The sequence below is a fragment of the Phodopus roborovskii genome, unplaced genomic scaffold, assembly GCF_943737965.1.
Source record: "Phodopus roborovskii unplaced genomic scaffold, PHOROB, whole genome shotgun sequence".
Taxonomy (NCBI): Eukaryota; Metazoa; Chordata; class Mammalia; order Rodentia; family Cricetidae; genus Phodopus; species Phodopus roborovskii.
In genome coordinates, this window is record NW_026126459.1 from 7,132,074 (window position 1) to 7,148,708 (window position 16,635).

Sequence of the window (16,635 nt, forward strand, 5' to 3'; positions counted from 1 at the left end):
GGAACACTCCAGCCCCACCGAGAATCACTGATAACAAGCACATGTTTCCATGGAAACTGCTGTACGGATTCCTCTGGAAATCCTTCCTGTGGGTGGGGGGCACAGCTCCTGTACCCAGTTCCTGGGTTTGGGTTCTAGAGGTGATTTTCTTCTGCAAAGGTTGTGGAGAGCTGGAGCCAACTGAGGGGGCAGGCAGGGGCCATCAACTTTCAGCCCTTTACCACTCTTGGGAGAGGCTAAAGGTGGAAAGACTTAGGGCGTTGCTTGAAGTGTTCCTGATGTCCTAAGGCTCTGAAGAGGCTACCAGGTGACAAGACCTCAGAGAGTCAGCAGCCTAGGCCAGGACAGTGGGCGGAAATCCCTCTAGGCAGGGACAATGACTAGCTCTACCAATGAGATGTCATATCAGCCTTCCTTGAAAATCAAGGCTTCCCTTCACCTTTCCCATTCAGTCACCCTCTCTTTCAATCCCCCCCTCCCCCAGCTGTATCCCTTCTGGAGTTGCTGTTAGACCCAGAACGACCTCCCCTCTGCATCACTCACTTTGTACCCACCTCCTATCCCCTGTAGCTGGAGAAGCCCCAATGCCTTCTGGGAAGGGTGCTTCCATTTTCTGAGGAGGCCTGTCTGCTTCTCTGCAGACATGCCTCAGTGCCCTAGTTAGGAAGCACATACTCACCCCTCGGCAGGGCCCAGGAACCTCCCCATCTGTCTTTACTACAACATCCTGAATGGTCTGGATTGTTGCTGGAAACCCAGGCCTAGGTAGGCAGGGAGTGACTTAATCAAGTCTGAGTTGCTGCTTGGAGATGGAGCTAAGTCCTAAGAGAGGTCCTGTGGCTAACCAGCCTGCCTCTCTTCACCCTTTCCATTCACAAGCTGTCCCCAAGGGGTTCACATTCAGGGACCCCTTCTCCTCCCTCTTGGTCACTGCCACCTGCACCCCTCATCCCTGCATCAGCTCCTCCCTCCAGGCTCTCAGGCCTGGGTGGGTGCTCAGTCTTTTTTGTCCCATCTCTTCCTCCTCTCTTCCTGCTCCTTCCCTTCCCGGACTATTTTCTTGATTGACAGAGCCTTTGGGAACCCGTTTCCCACCCCAGACCTATCATTGCCCCAACCAGACCTCAGCCACCACACCATTCTGGCAGTGTCTGTGTCCTCAGGAGGGGCAATGGGTCAGCTTTCCTGGGGCTCCTAGTAAATAGCTGAGATTTTATTGCAAATGAAATAGAAGCCACAGCAGGCTTTTCATGGGGAAGGGACAAAAAAACAGTAGGTTTTGTCAGGCACCCTCAGGTGCTTTATAGGCAAGGGACAGTGGAGACTGCTGGGGCGGTGGGGGCTGGCTGCTGGGTCCTGAGCCAGGGCACCACATGATGTCACACCAGGCTTCCTCACTCTCCTGGAAGGGCTGAAAAAACCTGAGTCCCAGTCAGAGAGTCCAGACACTGGCCATAGAGCTCCAGAAGTGGGGAACGCAGCAGTCAAGTGTTTCCTGGATGAAGTTCCCACCCCAGCACTGACCTTCACCTCTGACTTCAGGAATCAGGACCTGGAGGCCACTCTGAGCCAGGCAGTTTCCCTTCTTTATAGACCAGGAATTAATTAAGCCAGCTTCGAGGAGCACAGACCTTCATTCAGCCCAGCAGACCATGAGGAGATTTGCTTGTTGTTCTCTGAGTTAAGGCCTAGGTAGAATCAGACTTGTAGGTTGCTGGCCATCCACTGGGCCTAGAAAAGCCTGGTGCCACTATCCGAGGGCACAATGGGCTTGTGGAGGTCAGTCTTTGTCTTCCCTTCTAGCCTTTCTCTTCCTTCAAGGAGGGTCTCACTTGCAGAGCAGAAAGTTCAATACTGCTTGGGCCAGGTTAAGTTTCTGCACACCTTCATGTCTCCAATTTGCTTACCAGTTTTGGAGTGAGAACATCCCAGGACCTTTTGAAGCATCCTATCAAGCAGGGTGGGAGTGGGGTGGCAAAGGGGAGCCCCCCCTCCCCACCCCTCCTCCAAACACTGAGACCTTCAGTCCCTGTCTTCCAAGGAGTTGGTTTTCCTATTGCAGGGGTGCCTGGAGGGTAAGATGAGGGCCTTCAGTGAGTTCCTGAGGGGCAGAAAGTCCACCCTGGCTTGGGCTTCTCCAGCACAGAGACTAGCCCGCCTACCCCAGGAGGCAGAGCACAAGCCACACAGAGGTAGCAGACAGCTAGGCTGGCCTCCATCTGAAGCAGAAGCAGGATGGGCCAAAAGCAAATAAATAAAGACAGAGGAAAATGGGATGGAGCTGCAGATGGTGGGGTCAGAATAGGCCACAAGGAGGGGATTTGAGGGAACTGGGTCCTAGGGTAGAATAAGGAGCAGAGGCCTGGAGAATCAAGGGCAGTAGGCACAGGAGGTAAGTACCCGCACAGGCTGATGGGAAACTAGCTGAGGGTTCTTGTTGGGGGAAGGAAGCTCCTGTTTAGTCAGCACTCCACCCCTACCCCCAAAAAGCTAGACTCTCCTTTCTCACCAGCATTGATGGGACCTCCCTGCGCCTGGCCCTGGTTCACCACACCACTTGTCATATCCTAAGCCTCCAAATCTGCCCTGGGCCCAGCCAGATTTTGTGCAGTTCTTTGATGCCCATTTTCATCTCTCCTTAGCCATACCATTTTCCAGTTCTACCCAATGTGTGGCCACCTTGTGCCTTCGGGCTGACTGAGCAGGTAGTATGGCTTAGTTGCCAGCCATGGGCCTGACAGGGGTCCCACTGTTTTCTCCTAGGGGTACGTCTGCCTGTGAACCAAGGTGGTGCCAAGAGAGCCACGTACACAGCTCTGCAGGGGATGGCAGTGAGAGATGCAAAGGTAAAGAGTTAGTGTCCACAAGAGCCCGGTGGGACTGAGGAGCACTGTGTCCAGAGGGCCAGAGGAAGAATGGCTCTCTTGATGGAGGAAACAGACTGGGCAAAGGCCCAGAGATGTGAACTATATGCTGGCATGAAGAATGTGAGAGCAGACCAGGCCAAGGCAGGGAGAGCCATGTGCAGGTGAGGTGACGGCATGTCCGCCAGGCCCTACTCCTGGCCCAGATCAGGTCCTTGGCCAACAGAAGGGGCTCTGGGGTCCTAATCCAAGACAAGGCTTGGGGCCTATAGAATTTCTCCTAGAGATTTTCATAGACGAGGTTAAATTCATTGTCTTCCTCAAACCTATTCAGTTTGTCCTGGGAGAGAGAAGAGAGGGAGGGGGAGAAAGGAGAAAGAGAAATATTAGGTAGGAGAAGACAAATTTGAACCAATATTTATTTGTTTATTGACTTAATCTCGCTGTGTAGCCCAGGCTGGCCTTGAATTCATTGCAATCTTTCTGCTCAGCCTCCTGAGTACTGGAGTGATAGGCGTGAGCCACCACGCCTGACTATGAATTTGTACCAACTTAGTTTTGGTTGGGAACAGGCAGATAACTTACTGAGTCACTTTGATAGGAAATATGACCTCTGTCCCCAAGCTCACTTCTTCTCCTGCCGTGCCTTTCCATAGCTGCCCTCCACCCTCTAGCCACACCAGCCTCCCCTGGCCTACACACCAGAATTCACCTACCTGTCTCGTGCAACTTAAGAGGACCAGCGAGCCCTCCCTATTCCTCGCCAGAATCTCGCCTCTCCACAGGACCTGTCCCTCCACACAGGGCTACCAACATCTCAGCATGCCTTTGGGGTCAGTAGTTTATTCCTGCAGAGTAGGCTTCTAGAAGGCAAGTGTACCACACTTTCCTGCCTCGACCAGAGCCTGACTCTGTATAGACACTGACAGATACTTCATGAGTGTGGTCCAGGGTGGGAGACCCTGCTTCTAGTTAGAGCCTAGCTCGGGTTTTGAAATCTAGAGATTCAATAAACACTTCCAGCCTGGGCTGAGGGAGGCAAAGTACCAGTTCCAATACTCCTGGAGGCTTCTCAATGGCTCAAAGGCCACCCACCTTGCAGGCCTCCCACACCAGCTTGACCACACTGCTGCTTTGCAGAATTCACAGCTGAGGGGCTCATGTTACTCTTTTGAATTCTGGCAAAGCTGGCAGCTCAGGTCACTATTACTCATCCACTTTACAGATGAACACACTGGAGTAGTGAGCCCAATGCCCAGTTATAATAACAGTCTTGAGCAGGCCAGCCAGAGTTGGCACCAATGCACATCCAATTCAAACTAGACCAGCATGTACCTGGGGCCATCTGGAAGTCTTCTGCTCTTACTTGATTGACCAGTGTAGACACTGCACAGTGCTCCCCAGTGATAGTTATAACCACCACACTGTGTAAATTCACACTGGGTCCTGGGTCACCTTCTGAGCACAGTGAGCTATCCTCAAAGAAAGTCTGAGAGGTGAGGATCACCTCTGATTACAAACCAGGAGACTCAAGCACCTAGAGATAAGTCCCTCTTCTAAGGCTGCAGAGCTGTTGAGGGATCAACCAAGTTCAAAGTCCTCTTAGCCAGCAGGTCAGCTTGTGGGGAGGGGGCAATCAACTGCAGGAGTTCCAGTTCTTTGGTCTATTAAATTCACATAGCATAGGTGAGGGAAGGGTCAGAAAGGAGAGAAGAGAATAGGCCCATGTCCCCAGGCCCAGGCATACCTTGGAGGGAGGACTTTGGCTGGAGACAGAGATGCCAGTCTCTGCCTCAATGCAGGCATAGACCTCTGTCTCTCGACGCTGCAGGCCCTGCAGGAAAGAGGGCACCAGCATCAGTGGCAAGTACGTAGAAGTGCAATCCCTGGGTTCCTAGATCAATCCTTCTGCCTGTTGCTAACCTGATGTATTGTGGAAACCCAAGCAAGGGCAGAACCCCTGGGCTGTCCTCATTAAGACAGCTAGTCTCTGAGCTCCCTGAGTCCCTGCCCTGACTGTACAGGATCAACTCTGTCTATAACTCACCACTTCCCTCTAGGACCACCAGCAAAGCCCAGCACTGAACTCTGTCCAGATTTCCACTTGGCTGGTGGAAGGACACACTCTTTCCCAAGTCCTTGAGGCCCCAGCAGCTACAAGCCCCCTGCATGACACCCAGAACCCCTGCTAACTTCTGCCTTCATTCCCTGGTTCAGAGACTGCCCATGAGGGAATCCCATCCACCCATCCAGGTCTCTTCTTACTCACTATCCATTCTTGGCCCCCAGACAACCCAGTCACCCAGTGGGATGTCACTCCTCATCCACCAATCCTTATGCCTTGCTGGAGGATTCCAGAGTTCAGCTCCAGAGCCCAGTGTAGAGCTCCCCCCCCCAGCCTATCATTTCCCTTTTATCTCCCCAGCCACCTTTTTCTGGACATCTAGGCTAGAATCATTCGTCAAATATGCACCCTTGGAAACACATGCTCCCACTCTCCCCTTTAACCATAGCCCTGCATATCCATGACTCCTCTAGAGAACTTCCTGGGAGCTGGGAAGCTGGGACCCAATCTCTGTGGCTCTCTTAGATCACATCCAAGGCACATCCACATCCTTCGGTGGACTGGGAACCTCTTGGAGGCAAACCAGGGACCATGCCTGGTTTGTCTGTGGGCTCCTGACTCTACAGCTGGACTTGGTACAACGAGAGTACCACCAAATGAGAACTGGTGAGCTAAAATCTCCCTTACTAGGTGTGTGGGACTAGTCCACTTCACTGCAGACTTTAGCAGTCAGACCACAGACTCCAAGATGCCCAGAAGAATTAGGCTTTGAAGTCAGACAAGACCAGGTTCAATTCTTGGTTCTGGGATCTGCTGCCACAGCCAGCTTCTTTGTTGCTCTCTCTGTGCCTCAGTTACCTCACCTACAAAATGGAAATTATCACATCTGTCCTGCAGGCCTAGCATGTGAATAAATATGAGGTTGCACATAAAGAGCCTTGCACAAAGTCAGGCAAACAGTAGGTGCTTAATATTGTTTGATAATCATCCAGAAAGGCATAACATTCCCCCTCTCTACCACCTCAACTGGGGTGTTTTGGAGCACTAGAACAGAGCTTGCAAAAGCCCAAGTAAGAGGCCTTCCCTTCCCCAGTGTACTTGTTATATGGATGCGGCTTGTTGCCAAGGAGGCGGTTTCCCTGGCAACAGTCAAGCAGGGGTTGGTGAGGCAGGCTGGAGAGACAGGTGGTACTCAGAGGCAGGAGGAGGGTGGAGAGGTGGGAGGGAAGAAGGGAAGAAAGCACCCAGAGGTAGCCACGCATGAAAACCTCTGTAATAAACCATTTGGCGCTTGGGAGACCCTAACTTCAAGGGCATCAGACACAGGGGTGGTGAGGCTGTTCATAATGTCTCTGAGCCAGACAGAGGGTGGGACCCAGGAGAGGATTTTTCCAACCTGCCTCATTTCCAAGGGAAGAGAACTTCCAAGGCCTGTTCTGACCCCTGTGGGTCTCTGTGCCCAACAAGAGAACTGGCCTCCTCCTAGTGCACAGGATAGGACATATTGTCCAGTCACACTGCGACCCCCTTTTCAGACCTGACAGACTCAGAGACCACAGGTGATTCCTTCTCTATCTTGTCTCCACTGTTCTGGGCTGCCATAGCAGGTGCAAACTCAGAGAAACCAGGGACTATCAGAGCTAGGGAAGGACACTCTGTTTCTGGCTGCAAAAGGCCAGGGTGGCCATCACTTAGCTGCAAGCATTTGACAGTCTTGACCTACTGGCTATATTTGCATTCAGGGTATGACCTGCTATTCAGACTGTGAAATGCAGGGTAGAGCCTTGTCATCAGGATACGTCTGATCTTCACATCCAGCCATGTCTTCCTGGCCTTCCTCGGCAATGGGCAGCAGGGCTAATGGGGAGGCTGCCTTGCTCAACTCTGCATGACAAAGGCTACACTGTATGAGACTGGGCTCTGCCACATTGTGTCCAGGCTAGGCTCTGCTGAGCTCTGCTCTGTGGTGGTTACTTGCCCAGTGCACAGTTACAAATACTCATTAGCCTGGTGAAAGAATTAAGGCCAGCCTCCAGGCTGGTTTAGGTCAGTGCAAAGCAAGCAGTCTGGGCCTGAACTTCCTCTGAGGGCACTGCATGTACTGAGAGTACTGAGGTCATGGGCTTTTAAGAAAAGAGCAGTACAGCCGGGCACCCCAGCTCACCAATCCACTCCTGGGAAAGATCTTCCAATACCGAATCTGATTGTTAGAAAAGTCACTTCACAGGACTGGAAAGATGGATAGTTGAGCAGTTAAGGGCACTGGCTGCTCTTCCAGAGGACCCAGGTTCAATTCCCAGTACCCATATAGCAGCTCACAACTGTCTATAACCCCAGTTCCAGGGAATATGGCTGGCCCCCAGGCAAAACACCAATGCACATAAAAATAAATAAATTTTTTTTTTAAAAAGTTACTTCAGAGAGGACAAGAGTAAGGCACTGGAGGGGACACTGGGCCAGGCAGAGAGCAGAGGTACAGGGGTCTTTAAAGGCTGCTGACATCCCATTTATTACAGTTATCCCCCTACCCTGCACCAGGTCTCACACTGTATGATGCTCTGAGAGATCAGAGCAGACCTCAGGGTACCAGCCCTGAGCTTGTGCAGAATGAGGAGGGGGAGGGGGCTTGAGGGCGACTGTGACCATCTAAGGAAGAGCTGGGCATAAAGACTTTGGAGACAGGGAGGAGTCAAGGGAAGCTGTTGTGTATATTATATTATTATAGAAAGGGCCGTCTGAGGACAAAGTTGGTATAGAAAGGACCTCTTGGATAGGTAGACAGTGACAGCTTGGAGATTATGAATAGGGCTCTGATTTTGACCTAGGTTGGAATGGCAACTCTGAAGGATTGTGGTGGTCTCAAGAATTGCTTCTGTAGGTATAGTCATGTACACTTCTAATCCTAGCATTTGGGAGGCAGTAAATCTCTGTGAGTTCAAGACTGGCCTATTCTACATAGTGAGTGAGTGAGGTCCAGGCCAGCCAAGTGAAACTGTCTCAAAAAAAAAAAAAAAAAAAAAAAAAAAAAGCTTCACTACCTCCACCTGCAAGAATGGGAAGGGAGTCTGTTCTGGCCTGAGTGACTGAGCACAGCCAGCATTTCCCAGAATGAGGATGTTAGGAGGAGGCACACACAGGCCTGAAGATTTGGAGTTTGGCTGGTAATTGCAAATGAGACATCTTGGTAAAGCTGGGTCCAAGGCTCAGAGATGTATGAGACACAAGCTGGGGCTGGTCCAGGCATGGATGTTGTTCAGAACCCTTCCCAATGAGATCACTCTAGGGTGAGGAATAATAAAAGAGGACAGGGGTTCCAGGGCTGAACCCCAATGTCTGCACCAATATTTGGAGATTAGGGTCCCATAGGTTCCCAAGGAGGAATCAGTTGAGTGGGGGCTGAAGAGGTGTGGCAGTGAATCAGGGGAGGATAAAGAAAGAATGAAATGTTCTAGAATCAAGGAGGAGGGAGCACTCAGCACTGTCAGAAGCTGCTGAGTCATCAAGGGACAGGAGGACCCAGAACTGCCTGCCACCACAGTGACTACTGAGGAGGGCTCTGGTGAAGGGTGGCAGCAGAACTATCCAGCCAGAAAGGAGCTAGGAGGGCTGTGAGACACCCTTGCCACACAAATGTACAGACCTGAGTCCAGATCTCCAGAATCCATATCAGACCAGGTTCAAGTAGTGCATGTCTGTTATCCCTGCACTCCTACCAACAGTGAGATGAGAAGCAGAGACCTCAGAAACCCTGGAAACTCACAGACCAGCTAGCAGGGAGTATGCAACATCAAACACAAGGAGACCCTGCCTCAACTAAGGAAGAAAACCAAAGCCCCAGACTGTCCTCTGACCTCCACACACATGCTGTGACACATTTGTTTGTTTTGTTTTTCGAGACAGGGTTTCTCTGTAGCTATGAAGCCTGTCCTGGAACTCACTCTGTAGACCAGGCTAACCTTAAACAAAGCATCACCTGTCTTTGCCTCTCGAGTGGTGGGATTAAAGACTTTCGCCACCACTGCCCAGCGACTGGAGCTTCAACACATTTAAATCCACACTCACATATACAGATAGTGTGCACACATGTACATACACAGATTTTTTTTTAATGTTAAAAAAAATCCAGAAAAGGCACCCTGGGTGTTCTGTCATCTGTGGAGAAGGGAGGGCAGCTGGAGGGGACACAGTTCAAGAAGAGGAATTTAGGACGGAAGGAATCGTAGTGTGCTGGGAGCTGCAAAGGCAATTAGGGATGACTAACCCTGCATTAATCATCACAGGACCAGGACTCAGAAGGTTTAAGTAGTAGAATCAGCAAGTTCCAGACTAGCCTGGGTTAACACAATGAGGTCCTGTCTAAAGTAATACAAGCATAAGGCTCTGCTTCTATCTGGCTGGCCCATCTAAAAACTCCAATATGTCAGGTTTCTAAACACAAGTTGGAGTGGTACAGTTTTCTTGGTAACTTCTGAGTGCTTTTCCATATGAAAGAAAGCAAAGCTGACATAATTAAAAGGAGAAATATGTCAATCCACCATTACACTGGCAGATACTTAACAACTGATAAGACAAAATCAATAGGGATCAATAAGAATATGGGATATTTTAGCAATGAATGAAGTATGGCTGCTTCCCAAGTGTGTGCAGAGCACTAGGTGAGACATAAAGCAAGATTCAGTGGAGTTTCAAGTATAAAAGAATATATGTACATATGAATAATAGATTTAGTCAGAGATAAAGAACATTACAGCCTGATGGTGGTGGCTGGTGAGGCTTTTAATCCCTGCACTTGGGAGGCAGAGGCAGGTGAATCATTCTAAGTTTGAACTCATCCTGGTCTACACAGCTAGTTCCAGGACAACTAGGGCTGTTACACAGAGAAACTCTGTTTCAAAAAATAAACATACAAACAAAAGAATATCACAAAGGGGCTGGAGAGATGGCTCAGCAAGTTGAAAGCACTGACTGTTCCTCCAGAGGCCTGGGTTCAATCCCAGCACCCACAGGGCAGCTCATAACTGTCTGTAACTTCAGTTCCAGGGGCATCTGATGGCCTCTTCTGGCTTCCTTGGACACCAAACACACAAGGGTTGCACAGACATACATGTAGGCAAAAGATGCATACATATATTAAAACCAAATAAATCTTTTTTAAAATTCTGTGCAACTCTAAATTTTAAAGTACAGTTGGACAACGAAATTCAAGCTTGTAATTCCAGCACCCTGGTAGTGGAGGCAAGAGAATTAGGAATTCAAAGTTAGCCTGGGCTATGGGTGCAAAAACAAAACCTCAAAATAAAAGCAGCCTAAGGGCTGAGGCCACTGCTCGGTGGTATAGCACTTACCTCTTGCCCAATATGTACAAGATCCTGGCTTTCATTCCCAGAAGAGAGCGAAAGAGAGTGAGGAGGGAGGGTGAGAGAAAGATTGATTGGGAGAGAGATTGATTTTCACATAGCAGCTGACACCATAATCTCTCATAGTGTTGAGTTGCTGGGAAGGAAGAGGAAATTTGGGGGAATCTGGGGCGGCATACGCTGCAGCAGCTGGTGGAAAGTCCCTGGAGAGGAGAAACTGAGGACCCTTTGAGAACTGTCCTGTTCTTAGAGCTGTCAAAACTACTCCCTAGGGAACATTTCTTGGCCTCATTGTCACCTCCCCCACCCTCAACAAACACAGCCTAATTCAGACCATGCTCTGTGTGGTGTTTTTAATGGCCAGATCTCATTTGCACATCAACTAGGTTCTAGGGACAGGAAGAGTAGCAAACACCTTCAAAGTATGTCCTGGGCTACCCAACCAGTCAGTTGTGGGGTCAGCAGCAGCACCTGGTGGCTCTGGCTGACACTGGGTAGTAAATCTTTTACATTCTCTACACTGCTCACAAATCTGTAAGCAACACAACTCACAGGGAGAGTCCCTTGTCTACATGGCCAGGCAGGCCCAGCCTCTTTATAACTTCGAACACTGGAATTGGCGAAGGGGGGATGTGTGTGACAAAACAGGGCATGTGACATATCTAGTCCCACATGGAGTCTTGTTGTGATGAAGGAATAAATGAGGAAGGTAGTGAGTGGGTGGACAAACGAAAAACCCTGGTGTCCCGGATGTGGGGTGGCAACTGGCTGGCCCTTTCCTTTTTTTGTGACTTTGGCTGCTGTTCTTTCAGTGTCGTTTGTACAATAGAAATAAGAGGGAAAAGCTTGCCAGCTGGGTCGGGATAATTTGGTCAGCTGAAGGAAGTTCCTTCATCCTTGCCGACTTTGCTCTCGCTGCTTCATGTCCCACACATGGCCTCTCCTTTCACCTTTGTAGAAATATCAAATCTGTAGAACTACTGTAGCCATTTTATAGATTAGAAAATTGAGGCACAGAACCCCCCCAACACACACAGTTAGTCAGGGGTCAAGCCTAAGAGAGGTAGAAGGGCCCTGGGACTCACCGTGTAGATGGGTTCTGCTGGAGGCTTGGTGATTCTGCTGGTGGATTTAGGATCAAGGCATGTCCTGGTGATGTGCTTGCCCAGAGCTGACATCTGTTTCTATGGGGAGAAGGGAGCCAGGGCTGTGGAGGCTGAGGAGAAGTAGCTCTCCCATCTCCCTCCCCTTACAGACCCCACTGGGGGGGATATTGCTGATTGTCATGGGGCCACACAAAAATTAATCACTCAACACTTTCTACTCACCCTCTCTAGGGAGAGGTGCCTGAAGCTAGAGGAAATGCAAAGACCCACATGAGTCATTGTCATAGGCAGAGTGTCTGACTCTGGGGAGACAGGGCCTGGACCCAGCAGCCACTATGGGTGGGCCCCAAGTGGATGCCAGCCAGCCCCTCACTGACTGTGGCCTGAAGGAAGACATTTTGCCTCTAGTTTCAATGTCTTCAGCAATAGCAACCCTTGGCAAGATGATTCAAAGAGGGGACATAAGGGAAATGCTTGGTGGCTCTTGGTGGCACTCAGTCAACCACCCCACACATTTACTGAACACCTCAGCTGGACAACGTGAAAGGGTGGAAGAGATGGGCATAGATAGCTTCTATGCATGGGGACCAATGACTCAGGAGGGGGATAGGAGGGGGAAATGTGAGGACTGGAGTGTGTTCAGCACGAACAGAGGAGAGGGCTCCAGGCAGATCCAGGCAGAAGCACAGCAGGCAGGCAGGCATGTACCAGACCTGCAGGCCTGAGGACCTTATGGAGAGGTCAGCCTGAGGTTAACTACCCTGATGGGCAGGATGACAGGCAGGGCAGTGAGGACAGCAGGAAGCATCAAGGGCTCCAGGTAGGGTGCCAAGACCAAGCCAGCTTTGGAAAACTCCCGAAGGCTAAAGCAAATGGCAAATGGAGTTGGAGAACACTGGGTCACCCACCTGGAAAAGCACAGGGCCCGAGCGACAGAGGGAGGCAGCTTGGACGCCCCCCTCATCACAGGCACCACACTGCCAACAGTGGAGCAACAAGGGCCTCATCCAGGGCAGGAGCTAATTAAAAACCCTGGCTGCCTGCCAATCCCCAGCCCATTTACTCCCGGATTAGCACTCAAGAGCTACTTAACTCACAGGCAGAAGCCAGCGCCACCCCCAGCCTCACCATCATACAAGCGAACATAGAGCCAGGCTGGGAGACTTGCCTTGTTGCTTGTGCTCAGCTTACCTGCAGAAGAGCTCTCAGGTCATCTTTGCTCTGCACATGAGGAAGTAAAGTCTCTGAGAGGGCAGGGAGTTGTGAGACCACACGACCAGTAAGTGACAGGGGCAGGATTGGAACCTATGTCTGCTTTGCTAAGATGCCAACCCAGTGCTGCCTAGAGTGCTGGCATCTGTTTGTGAGCATTTGTAGGTCTCATATAGATAGGTGCTGTCTGCCATCTGTGTGCGGTTTATAATTTGGAAAGACCCTGTCCTCTTACTTCACCCTCTCAATGGCCCGAGGGGGTGAGCATGGACTCACCATCTCACACAGAGGAAAGCGAGGCCCATCACCATAGTGAATGGCTGTTCAGAGAGGACACACAGATCTGGCACCTCCCTGCACTGCCTATTTCTGGAAACACTGCCACAGTTACACACCAGGGGCACTTGGGGCACCTCTGCCTTATCAAGACAGCTGGGATCATGGCCCCTCCCCTTCTGAGCCTGCTTGTCCAAATACTACCAAAGCTGAAGGACAGGAGCTCCCAGGCACTGGCTATTTGGAGGCTACCTGGATAAGTTCTTTGGATCCAAGGCTGGATAACACAGGTCTTGGTATGAGACACCTGTGGGCAACGGTGCCAGCCCTTTTCCATGTTGGGTCTGACTAGGCACTGGAGAGCCTGTGGCCTATTGTGCTTGCCACTGAGAGCTCAGGGGAGGCTACTGATTGCTAGGTGGGTGTGCAGAGGAGGAGAGAGGAGGGGGAGGATGGGGAGAAAGAGGAAGGGGAGCAAGAGAGGTGGGAGGGAAGAGAAAGGAAGGGAAGATGGGCAATGACAAGGGCACAGAATACCAAATGACACCAGTGCCTTTGTCACAGAATACCAAATGACACCAGTGCCTTTACTGGGACGTGTGGTGGGAACAGTGGTAGCTGTGGGAGTTGGAAGTGGTCAGATTTGCTCTCATCCACCTCCATGTGTGGCCTCAGGTGCAGGTGCAAGGTGAATGGAAGTTTGGGGGCAATGGGGAGGAGGTCAGGCTCTTCTAGCCATATCCAGCCAGCCAGGAGGCCCAGGCTGAGGCGGGAATCCTATGGGGACAGAGATGGAGCACCCTGGAAAACTTGGTTGGGGTATGTTTTGCTGTGGAGGTTGTAGATGTTCTGTCTCTTGGAGCTCTGCCTACTCAGGACCCTGGCCAAAGCAGCCAGAACTTGTCCTTTTAGGTTATAATTAGATGACTAAGCTAGCTAGCATGGCTTTTCTCATAGCGCTGAACTCTCTGTTGCTCATGTTTCCTCTCCCCAGTAGGCCGCAGTAAGGATCAACAGGCCTGAGCTGAGACCTAGCTCTTTGTACACTGCCAGAAGCTACCCAAGAAGCCTGTTACACCTCAGTTTCCCCAACTGAGAAATGGGAGCAATAAAGTCACCTTGCCCTCCTTGTGCCCTAGACCACACCTACTCATTTTTCAGGAGTCAGCATGTACATAGCCCATGATTCCTTCTACCAGAACCAACTATGTGCCAGGCTCTGGCAGGCAGCAGGGATATCAAGTCCCTGTCCTGTATGGGGTTTCACTCGGGCAGGGAGACAACAGAAATGCAGAAGCCAGGGGTCAGAGAGTAGAGTGAGGTGAGGAGACCAAGGAGCCTGAAGAGGGTAGAGGGCCCAAGCCAAAGCCAGGGAGAGGGACCAGACCCTAGACAGGCTGAGGGATTGGATGTGGGAGCAAGTGGGCAAGCCATACACAGCTCCAGGGTTTAATTGTGAGCCTCCATTTCCTGAAGAGTGTTCTTTTGGTGATGTGAGGTAGAGATGCCCTATGCCCTATAAGATGACTCACCATGTTCACCATACCAAGGTCTGGAGCTTGAGGAGGGGCTTGGTAGCTCACCAATAAATAAAACATAAGTCCCAGGACACATCAGCCACCCAGGTGCACAGGAGGGCTCTGAGAAAGGTGCCAGGATCTTCCAGGGTACACACACACACACACACACACACACACACACACACACACACACACACAGAGCCAGGTGCAGTCATCACACCTGCTTCCATGGCAGAGTCATGGTGGCCATCATTTTCTCAGGAGAGTGGCTGCTGTGCTGCTCAAAGTAACTCAGGTCTTTTTTAATGCCTTCCACCCCCATCCTCCTTCCTGTCCACATCCAGGACTCTTGGAATTGTTTCTGCTTGAAATCTCCACTAAGGAGACCTCACTTGTGGCAGGAGGTATTGACTACTCTGCCCAAACTCGCAGAGCTGGTAAGCAGTGGAGTTAGAGCACAAACCTAGCCCTGAGTTGTTCCTCCAAGCCCCTTCCCCAACCCCCACTGGCCACCAAGAAGGCTATCTTGAGATTTTAGTCTTTGTGTTCCCTCTGGGTTCCTAATCTCTGATATAACATCTGGTATATAGTAGGTACTCTGCTAAGATCCACTTAAGAATTTAACCCACATATTTACTAATAACTATGGAAGGACTCTGCAAATTATAATCCCTTTAGCAGATATTTACTGAGGTGGAGTACCTACTAAGTGCAGAGTCCTATGCCACAGGCTGAGGCAGGGAACAGGCATGGAGCAAAAGACCACTGCAAGAAGGTAAAAATGCCCCAGTGGGGAGTCAGCTCGCCTAGGGAGTCACCAGGGACAGCAAACAGGCAGGCCAAGAGCTGGAGCAAACTGCCCCCTTCACCTACACTCCAGCCTTTACTTGTCTTGTCCTTACTATATGACCATGGGCAAATCACAACTTTTCTAAGCCTCTCTCTCTCTGGGGCTATGAGATGGGAAGGAATGTCCTCACAGAGCTATGTGAGGTGTGTGTGGGTGGGCCAGGCACATAGCATCTTTTAGGCTCCTATTTTCTTGTACATGGCTGGCTATGAGAGGGAGGGGGCTCTGTTTGGGAACTTCATGGGAGCCTGCATCTTCTGCTGATTCTTAAAGGGATGAGTAACCTGGGAAAGTCTAAAGAGCCCCTATTTCTTTCAATTGTGTCTAAGTGGACCTGTGGGCTGATGGAGTACCCTCCTCGGGGCCTAGGGTGCCTTATGGGACAGGTCCAGCCCCTCTGGTCCCAGAAGCCTCCCCAGGTCCATAGTATAGGTGCAAAGATTCAGCATGATGTGTTATGTGTCCACTTGATCCTCACCTTCTTCCAAAACAGTAGAGCTGTGCCCAGCACACTCAGGATACTCAGCAGGCCAGTGAAGCCAAACAGTAGGCCCTCCTGGAGCTTGAATGAAGGTGGCTGGTATGCTGTGTCTGAGTTGGAGGAAGGAGAGCAGGGAGCAGAGATTAAGTTTCCCAGGAGAAATCAAGGCCTACCTGGCCCACCAGCCCTTAGTCTCAAAGCCTCACGGTGTCCTTTACCCATTCCTAACTCTTTACAACTTGTGACCTTGCAGGGCCCCCTGAGACCTTTCAGAGCCTTGGCTTTGTTGCTGTGTATGTTGATGGCCATGGTACTCCAAGGATAGGACTAGGTCATGTGCTCCTTTAGTGGCCCTGACTCAGTGAGCTGGCACCACTGAAGGATACCTAGGGCATCCTGGTGAATCATATCATCTTTGGGGTTCTCTGTCCCTGTATCTGAAATAATGGCAATGTGAGTGTGTGTTGTGAGGGTTGAGGGACACAGACTTACACTGGAACTGACAAGGACATCACAGCAAGGGTAGACAAAAGGCAAACTTGCCCTCATCATGAACCCTCCCTCCACCTTCCTTCCTTGTCTCCATCTGGCTGGCAGAAACTTACAAGGCTGGCAGAAACTTACATAGGACGACCTACTTCTGGGACTATAATAGTTACTTAGCAAGTGCCCAGGCAGCAGCCCTCCCTCATAGGCCATCCTATGAAAGAAACATCACTAAAGTCTTTCATGGGCAGAGTACTGCCATAAAGGTCAGGCCCAAGGTGTCACATCCAGGCAAGACAGGAAGTCCCCAGCCCCTTCCAGTGGGACTCACAGAGAAAGAACCAGGACTTTGAACATGCCTTGCTCTTAACTTTGGGGGTCTCACACTACTGAGAATGATAACTAGGAACTACTTCCA

The 16,635-nt window shown here is 50.7% G+C and overlaps 1 protein-coding gene across 1 annotated transcript in view; it reads right to left on the bottom strand.

The window, feature by feature from the left end:
- Positions 1 to 2,005: 2,005 nt before the first annotated feature.
- The window catches only part of Nfam1 (NFAT activating protein with ITAM motif 1), a 30,156-nt gene continuing 15,526 nt past the window's right edge, over positions 2,006 to 16,635 (bottom strand). Inside the window, exons 3-6 of the mRNA XM_051189492.1 lie at positions 15,729 to 15,841; positions 11,372 to 11,470; positions 4,612 to 4,698; positions 2,006 to 3,204 (exon numbers count right to left, since the gene is read on the bottom strand). Of these exons, the coding sequence (XP_051045449.1) occupies positions 3,145 to 3,204; positions 4,612 to 4,698; positions 11,372 to 11,470; positions 15,729 to 15,841 (359 nt within the window). The 3' untranslated portion in view covers positions 2,006 to 3,144. The remainder of the gene's footprint in view (positions 3,205 to 4,611; positions 4,699 to 11,371; positions 11,471 to 15,728; positions 15,842 to 16,635) is intronic.